The sequence below is a fragment of the Anabrus simplex genome, chromosome 14 (genome assembly GCF_040414725.1).
Source record: "Anabrus simplex isolate iqAnaSimp1 chromosome 14, ASM4041472v1, whole genome shotgun sequence".
NCBI lineage: Eukaryota > Metazoa > Arthropoda > Insecta > Orthoptera > Tettigoniidae > Anabrus > Anabrus simplex.
Window position 1 is genome coordinate 53,596,160 of NC_090278.1, and position 9,921 is coordinate 53,606,080.

The 9,921-nt window shown below is 41.0% G+C and overlaps 1 protein-coding gene across 1 annotated transcript in view; it reads left to right on the forward strand.

Annotated features, from left to right (window-relative positions):
- The window catches only part of LOC136885631 (circadian clock-controlled protein daywake-like), a 42,918-nt gene extending 36,763 nt beyond the window's left edge, over positions 1–6,155 (forward strand). Inside the window, exon 6 of the mRNA XM_068230279.1 lies at positions 6,004–6,155. Within this exon, the coding sequence (XP_068086380.1) occupies positions 6,004–6,155 (152 nt within the window). The remainder of the gene's footprint in view (positions 1–6,003) is intronic.
- Positions 6,156–9,921: the final 3,766 nt, after the last annotated feature.

Below are 9,921 nucleotides of genomic sequence, written 5' to 3' on the forward strand. Positions count from 1 at the left end.
CAGTACTCGAGTTATGTAATATGCGAGAACTTGGTTTCGAATGCACGTTTCGATTCTTAAATGTTCTCGGGTGTACAGTAATCGATTTTGGAAAGTATTCGATACTGCCCATCACTACTTCGGACGTTTTTGTAATTCAGAATTCACTCATGAGTTGACCGCCTGTAGGGTTCTGTCTGTATTTATTCGCGTTTGGCGTGTATTGGTGTGGTTTTGATATTCCTAACTTTGAGTAGTCTTTGCCTCTGTTTATCGTGAGATGCCGACTTATGACGCGTGTTTCTGTGTTCGTCTTGGGCTGGGAGAGGGGGTGCTGCTTCAGTCTGGAATATTCAAAGTCATCACTTTTCTGACATCATTGTAACCATGGCAACCAGTGTTCATCATCTTCTTTTCGATTTTGGTCATCTAAGGACCACGGAAAGTAACCCTCTGCATTCATCTCGAACTTTTTTTTTTTTTTTTGACTTCCATTAGTTTAGGCATAGATATCAATACGGAACAATAATGAGAGTTGTTACTTGTAATTCCATTAGTTTCTCATTCTTTCACTTTGCTGTTTACTCCTCTCTTATGTCCAGATGTTTCCTCTTCTTTTTTCTCCTGAAAGACCATGAAATTTTGTATCAATCATCTGAAAGTTGTTCTGTACTGTATTATAACGTCTGTTATTCCAGTCTCTGAGCCTCCGTGGTTCAGGTGACAGCACACCGGCCTCTCATCACTGGGTTCCGTGGTTCATATCACGGTCACTCCACGTGAGATTTGTGCTCGACAAAGCGGGGGTGGGACAGGTTTTTCTCCGGGTACTCCGGAGTCAGTCAGTCAATCACTACTAATCTACTTTTAGATCGCCCAGATGGCAGACTCCCTATCTGTTGTTTTCCTATAAGAAGAAAACCTACAACCTGTTTTCCAGTCAGTGACCGGCTCAAAGATGGAATGAATGAAGCAGAACTGTTTTCCAGGCTAGAATATGCTTGCGGCGAGGATAGGAATTGTGCCGGCTGCCGAAGCCTGTCGCACTCCTGGGGCTTATTACCGGCTTATCGAAACTCTTATCTCCTCTATGGGTGAGTCTAATGATGCTGTATCTGTACCTCCTGCATGTCGTAAGTGGCTACTATGAGGGGAACAGCTAAATAATCTGTACTCGCCCTCCTGTCTTCCGAGCCCATAAACATATCCATGATTATGGTTTTACGTGCAGAGGAGAGAACGTACGAGAGAGAAGTCTTTTGTAAAATGAATGAAAATAATTGCCGTATAACGGAAAATCGTATTAGTAATGACATACGGTACTAGTACTAAAATGTTATCATACCTACCCTGAAGGGGGAGGCGGGCCTCTTAGACGATGACACCATCTCTCAGGCCGGGAGATTTGTTACGGTGAAGGAGATGCTCGGAGAAGGAACTTTGCCGGCATTCGCCTTAGTGCAGGAGAATGGAAAACCACGGAAAACCATTCTCAGGACAGCCGACGGTTGGGCCATCCGTGAGGTCAAGCCGTGTCCCATCTCCCGAATACAGAGGCGTAGAGCCGTGACCACCCCTCCTCTGCTCGGTTGGGCGGTCAGAGTACAGAGCTGTTGGACCAGCCGTGGCCACTTGTGGGTTGAGAGGCATTCCGCATCCAGCGACCATATGGTGTAAAGTTTGTTCCATATGGTATCATTTGAAATGTGTTTCAGTGGATGGTGATCACGTTAATAGTAATGCATGGAGAGACGATTTGCAGCTTGGAATTTTTTAGGGTGCTAATAGACCGAGCCCCTAATGTTTATGCATATCTCTTACCAGAACTGTTTTCCAGGCTAGAATATGCTTGTTACTCTTTCACTTCAGTATGTGAGCATTCTAACCAATAACATACGGTATATCTATAGGTCATCCCATTTTAAGAAAACAGTATTGCTGTTATGACAACAGTGTTGCCATATCGAACGGCTCTGTTTAACAGCATCACGAGAAAACTGTGGCATATATATTACTGAAACTCAGTGTTTAATTTTAAAATAAAAGAAGAAAGAAAGCTGCACTTTTTTCCGGGGGAGGGGGAGCTTATTTAGGTTTTTACAGCAACAGGGGTAAACTACTGTACATACAAAAGCTCAGTATTGAAGTTAAAGGTATAATGGGAGAAAATAGACGACAGATAATTGTTATAGATTCGGGGTGGGGGATACAGTTAATTGCATTTAATAAATTTGCCCAGGTAACGCCGGGTACTACTGTGCCGTCATATCGCCCCGCGAAAAGATTGCTAACAAATGCGGTTGTGAGAAAGAGGTAAAATGTGGCAAAAATAAAATGTACTTAAGAAATGAAAGCAAAATAACAAAATCAAGCACAAATAAAAATCACAGCGAATTTCTGTATAAGAACAAATTATGCCGTAAATGTATCGCTGTACAGTACGAGAATAATAGAACACATACACACACACGGTGATAAGCTGCCGGCCAGTGGCATGCAGTGAACATATTCATTACCCCAACTGCAAAAATATTTTTTTAAATATAAACAATCGGAGCCCCACTACACTCTCTAAAGTCAACATTACCATTTTATAAGGCTGCCTTTTTCTTGGAAGGGTCTTTCAAGAATATTTTCAACCACACGCTCGCACATACTTCCAAATTGATATTCACGGCAGTGACCACACCATCATAACTTAATCTATAGCAGATTTTAAACAATGTTCTTACAGTTTCACCCGGTGACGCTTCGTGATAGTACAGTCATGGTTTTCACAAAAATACATTGGGACTACTTATTTTTTACACAAAAAGCCTAATCTAAACTAATCAGCAAAATTTAACTGGTATTTTACCGTGGCTAGAGTTTTATAGTTTCACTCGCTTTCTGAGTGTACGTGCATCAACAATAAACGAGGGAAAATATTTGTCACGACGTAGGCATAGTTATAATCATGAAGAATGCCACAGAACTCGCGAAACCTTCACCTATAATCCAAGAGGAACACTACAAAAATTCACTATATACCACTTCACAGGCTACCAAATACAAACTCCCTGTTCATGCTGGGCAACCTAAATATTTTTCTGAGTCTATCGGAACACACACTCTACACGTGATATCAATGAATTGCTCGAAAAAACTGTATACATGCCGAAACCCAAGACTAAAACATATTCTTCTACAATTGATTTCATATACTGGTTCTATGTTTATTAGCAAGACGATGTGCAAGTGGCTATACTGTTAAGATGTTGATATTTTTTCTTGCAGTCTCTAGTGTGTGGCGCTGAAGACTTCGAGTGTCAAGTATTAAAACTAACATTATCTTACCTAAGCTAGCTGGCATGTCGCCGTAAATTGCTGTCGGGGGAGGGCCCACAGCTCCGCCCCGCTCCCAGGACAAGGAAGCTTCAAGTGCATGCGTCACCCAAGCTGGGGGTAGCTCTCTATCCCGCCGGCAAGTAAACCCAGCTCGCTGGAGAAGCTGAACTGCGGTAGTGCGAGCGGATTGTCGAGACAGCTGTACTAGGCTTGGCTTAGATGCTCGCAGTTTTTTAAACATTATAAAAATCGTTCTAAGGAATAATAAGAACATATTAATACAAAGTTCTTTACCCCAGCAGCGCTGGGGTAGATGGGGTTCAGTGCACGCCACTGCTGCCGGCGATTCGCAGCGTGACGGATTACGCGTTTCATGTACCAGAGCCACTCAGAAGGAAAATTAAGGAAGGCAACAAAGTGATAGCTGTTCCTGCCATTGTGATTACTCCCTGGGAATGTATTTATGATACAAAAAGGCTTAAGTAGTTATTAAAATAACTAAAGTTATTAAAATAACTTACGGTCAAAAACATGCCTCAGCCTATTCCTTTCTTTCGGAAACAATATAAAGTACATTATAATATTCCTTAATCTCGAGAATTATGTGTGTCTAAGAGGGAGTGTGTTCACTCCTTGTAGGTGCACAAGAGCAGTACTGTTTTCTTAACATTGAATGAGCTATAGGTGAAAGAAGATAATGTTTGAATTATTTGTAACGGGAGTTCAGTAGTTTGTTGTTTATCGGCACCTGATTTACCCAACTCCACAGTAAGAGTAAAATCAGAACCGGCTCAATGTCCTCCTCACGATGATGTCTTGTTCCTCTGTTCCAGGCCTTCCAACAAATCACTGCTACTTAGGAACTGAAAGTTCTTTCTCACAATCACTGCTACTTAGTTACTGTGTGTTCTTTATCACAATTACGGTGATAATTCCCAATAACTGTTAATTAGTAACTGCAAATGCTTTGTTTCTATCACGGTGACATCTCCAACTGTTAAATAGTAACTGTCAGTCCTTTTTCAGAATCACGGCGATAATTTTCAGTAACTGTTAATTAGGAACTACAAGTTCCTTGTACAATCAGATTGACAAACCTCAATCACAACTAATGAGAAATTCTAAGTTCTTTGTCACCAGGGGCGTATTTTACGGACTACCGGGGCTACCGGAACTACCGGAGGGGCGTATTTTACGGACTACGGGGCTACCGGAGCTACCGGAGGGGCGTATTTTACGGATTACCGACACAGTTTGTTCGTCTGACATTAACCTACCAATACACACAACTTGAGGTCGCCAAACACTAGGGACTGTGTTGTATCGTTCAGTGATCATGTCGAAGTTTGTGCCTGAGAAACATCATTCCCGGCATTCATCACTTTTATTATTTAATCAAAAGGTAAAGGCTGTGGAAAATCATCGTTTTCTGGTATAAACATATGGTGAACACGCTCCGTAGATTAGAACATCTGAGACGTAGTTTCGACAATTTAAACGTAGTGATTTCAATGTGAAGACCATGCATTGTGTCTGGTGGGGCCAGAAGACATGGCAAAGTGATTTTTTGTTACACATCAATGCGCCGTCTCATACAACCAAACCAGTGAAAGACTCCTTGAAATCGCTTGGATGGGACATCCTTCCGCACCCGCCGTACTGCCCCGACCTGGCACCATTCGACTATCACCTCTTCGCATCAATGGGGCACGCGATTGCAGAGCAGCACTTCAGCAATCTCGAGGAACTTGGAAAATGGCTCGACGGATGATTTGCCGCAAAAGACAGGCAGTTTTTCTGGCATGGTATTCATAAGTTACCTGAAAGATGGGCGATGTGTGTAGAAACCGGAGGCCAATACTCTGAATAAACAAAAAATGAATTTCCTTGAAAATTTACCTGTTTTCTTTACCACAAAAACCGGCAAAAACTGTAAATTCTTTATGTCGCAATCACTGTGACAACTCAATAACTGTTAATAAGTAACTGAGTTCTTTATCACAATCACGATGACAACTTTTAGTAACTGCTAATTAGGAACTGTAAGTTCTTTATGTCGCAATCACGGTGACAACTCAATAATTGTTCATAAGTAACTGAGTTCTTTATCACAATCACGGTGACAACTTTCAGTAACTGCTAATTAGGAACTGTAAGTTCTTTGTGTCGCAATCACTGTGACAACTCAATAACTGTTAATAAGTAACTGAGTTCTTTATCACAATCACTGTGACAACTTTCAGTAACTACTAATTAGGTGCTGTAAGTCCTTTATGTCGCAGTCATGGTGACAACTCAATAATTGTTCATAAGTAACTGAATTCTTTATCACAATCACGGTGACAACTTTCAGTAACTGCTAATTAGGAACTGTAAGTTCTTTGTGTCGCAATCCCTGTGACAACTCAATAACTGTTAATAAGTAACTGAGTTCTTTATCACAATCACGGTGACAACTTTTAGTAACTGCTAATTAGGAACTGTAAGTTCTTTATGTCGCAGTCACGGTGACAAATCAGTAACTGTTCATAAGTAACTGAGTTCTTTATCACAATCACGGCAACAACTTTCAGTAACTGCTAATTAGGAACTGTAAGTTCTTTATGTCGCAATCACAGTGACAACTCAATAACTGTTCGTAAGTAACTGAGTTCTTTATCACAATCACAGTTTTCTATAAGTAACGTCTTGTTGCAGGCCTGACAGTGAACTCGTTCCTGAACAGGAACTCCCAGCAGGTGGTGGACGATCTCAAGGAGCCCATCAGTGCCAGCCTCAGTGTCGTGTTCCTCAGACTGATCAACCAGCTGTTCCACCACGTACCCATGGACTTGTGGCTCACCGAGTGATTTACACTGTGATATTATAACGTACTGTACTAGTTTAGGAATGTTACTATATTTATGATGCTATTGTACTACGCTTATAAAACTGTTTGCTATAATTTGTGTGTGTGTTTTTATGTCCTGACTTCGAAGTGGTGTCTGTCTTTACTTTAGGTATGGTAAACCTTGGTAATTTCGCGGTAAGTTTGTGAAAATCCCTCTCGTCCTTAACCTCTTCAGTCCTGAGTGGAATTGCGAGATCAGAAAAAATAACTGTTCCAAGTGAACGGTGACCTTGGAATGAACGGTCCACAATGTGGACCTCAGGAGTGATTTGTGATGAAAGGGGTAAATATTGCCATTAGTGAAAAATTGAAAAATATTTTATTTTCGATACAATTAATATGTTAAAAAGAATTTTTATTATTTTATTTTATTATATTAATCTGCAAATTACAAATAATCTTTGGAAAACACACAAATAAAAATTATTCTCCATTCTCACAGCGGGAAAATTCTGATTATCTCCAACTTAACACTATCATGTTGTCCAATAACAGACTTATGTTAATGACATCTGCAGGATTACTGTGATTTCGCAAGTATGTATGTTTAGTCATCAGCCCGAAGGCTGGTTGGATCCTCAACAGCTCCGCCATCAGCTGTCATAGATGGCATAGACATCACTGAAGAGGCATACTAGGGAAATGAGGAGTGAGGTAGTTTCCCGTTGCTTTCCTCACTGAGCCAGAAGTTGCTATTACATATCAGTCTGCCCAGCCCACTGAAATGCATGCACCAACCGACCCTATGAGCAATAGTTTCACACCATTCATAGCAGGGACTGGCTGCATAAGAAATGACATTACTAGCATCGCTCATACGTCAGTCACTTTCATAAGGATAAGACAGAGACAGAAATTGCTCTAGCCTATACCAGAAGACATAGTGCTCTGTAAACACTAGGTCCCGCCAGCAAAGGCACTCGCACGTATAACCATATACAATAGAAAATATATTTAACTAACACAGACAAGAGGTAACGATATCACGAAAAACTCCAGAAATATATCAAGATTTTTCACTTTGTGATTTCAAAATCACATTCTGCGTACTTTCATCTTCTGATAACTCAGCATCACTATTTTAAACACCGAGCTCGATAACTGCAGTTGCTTAAGTGCGACCAGTATCCAGTATTCGAGCCCCACTGTCGGCAGCCCTGAAGATGGTTTTCCTTGGTTTCCCATTTTCACACCAGGCAAATGCTAGGGCTGTACCTTAAATAAGGCCACGGCCGCTTCCTCCCCACTTCTAGTCCTTCCCTGTCCCATCGTCGCCATAAGACCTATCTGTGTCGGTGCGACGTAAAGCAACTTGCAAAAAAAAAAAAAAAAAAAAAAAAAAAACCCTATTTTAAACAGTTCTTGGTCAGTTAAAACCATATTACCTGAAAGAAAATACATAACTTATAAATAAAATGATGATGATGATGATGTATAAAGGGGCCTAACATCGAGGTCATCGGCCCCTAATGGTACGAAATGAAATAACAAAAAAATTAAAATTCATAAACTGACCAAAATAAAAAAAATGTCATTAAGAATGAATGTATGGACATGAACCCTACAAAAGTACAAAAACAAACAAACAAAGACAGTGAATCAGACTCAAAAAGAAGGTAGTTAATTAAAGTATTACTGATCAAGGGACCATTTATAAAGCAGAATGATGCTTGATGTCTGAATGGGTGCTAAATTCACGTCTAAGGCCCCACAGAATTGTACATGTCGCGAGTAAAGTAGAACCATGGTATTTGTCATTTTGGGCTACTGATCAAAAGTAGCGAAGACTCACGGTGCTCCACACAAGATGGTACTACTCACAAGTATTGCAGTTCGTACAGGGAGCGCAGACCTATGGTGTTTCTCACACAATGGCGCCACTCATAGCCAACGCAAACCGGTAGGTGTACTAGTCACGGGCGCCGGTATTCCCGTGGTGTTCCTCACATAGTGGGTACCAATCAGAGGCAACGCTGACCCACGGTGCCGCTCATATAGCGGTACAACTCACAGGCTACGCCCAGACCCGCGGTGTTGCTCACATGGGTACAACGCACGGGTACTGGAAAAACCACCAGGCCAGGCGTTTTACTGCAACTAATCACAAACCTATTTCGTACCAAATTAGTGATACTATTCCCAAGTACATGCAACCCATGGTGTTCCCGCATGATGGTACGAATCAAGAGTAGTTTCATGGTTCTAATTCAATCATCCCTTGTAGTCGCCTCTTACCGCGGGTGTATTCTACATGTGCGTCCCCCACCCGCAGGAGGTAGTGTGTTTGGTCCGCGAGAGGTATTTTATTTCCCTCAAGTCCGCCGGCAAGCCGGTTAGGACGCGCCACGTGGGAGTATCACCTCTCCCCCTGCTACGCCAGCGTAGCAGGTTCGTGGTACAAATAAAATACAATCGCAATTGAGACCTGAGGTCCACATATGCAGACCATAATTCTATTTTTGATGTTGTACCAAACACTGTGTAATAATGACACTACATACAATATCACAGCTATCCTTCAAGCCTTCCTTGCAAATAAAAAAATTCTGAATCCAAGTACTAAGCTCGAACTGAATTTATTTCCACTTACTAGAAAGGCGGTCATCTGTCGGCGCCATTTTATCCTTTTCGCAGAACACGAGTTTGCAAAGAATAATACAACTTGATGTAGATTTACAGTGGTGCCTTCTAGAGGTGAAAATAGGTACTAGAAAGTCCACAGAAGATAACTCCGGATCTCAATTTTTGAAATCTTGCGCCAAGGAGATAAAATAAAATAATGAAGTGTGGTCCTAATAAAGGCGGCAAACTATTGATAGTAATCGCCATCGATATTTTCCGATATTATGAGCTCTACTATCGATAATAATCGATAGTTTTCAAAAAGTGGAATGAATCATATCATTATGCCCGAAAATAGAACATTTACTGAACACGAACCACAAAAAAAAAAGTAGAAAGCACTACTATTTCATGCTATGTAATTTTTAAATCGGAATCACTCAAAAATCTCTTCAGGGGCACGTCCGAGACATTCTCGGGCTGCACTTGCTTGCCCATTACGTGACCGCCCAAGAAATTCTCGTTCAGCTGCAGTGTTCATTTTGCTGTCGCCCGACATTTTCTCGGGTATTGTAATATCTTTGGAAAATATTTTACAGCATTCTCAACAGATAGCAGGAGAGTTTTCAGTTGCTTTCATGAAGGTTTTGACCTAAAATGTGCCTGTTTTCTCTCGCCTACATACTGTTGTGTAATACCATTACACGCAGGAACATATTGTAAGGAAGTCTTACAATTGGTTTGCACTGAATTGAATGTTAAAAACACTTCTTTATACAGCTCACATCACATCACACTTTACCAAAACATAGCGGCCATTACTCGCTTACTTTGTTCTAGCGCCTGACACTCAGGAGCCATCATCGACTAAATTCGTGCATGATCGTCGCGGCCGGATATTTAATCGAATCCTCCCTCTGCTTGAGCGTTTCAAAACTAAGGATTAATACTTTCCTCGAGTTGAGTGTATTGTGAACAGAATTACAGGTTCAATGATATAAATGAACGCTCACAATGCTATTGCGTGCCCAGTTCATAATCGTGTTTAATGGTACCTGTTATTTGCAACATATTAAGAGAAAATAAACAGGCTAATATTATTATGAAAGACATACCTAGTTACAAATTTTCATAATATCATATCGTTATGATGGAGGCCCATA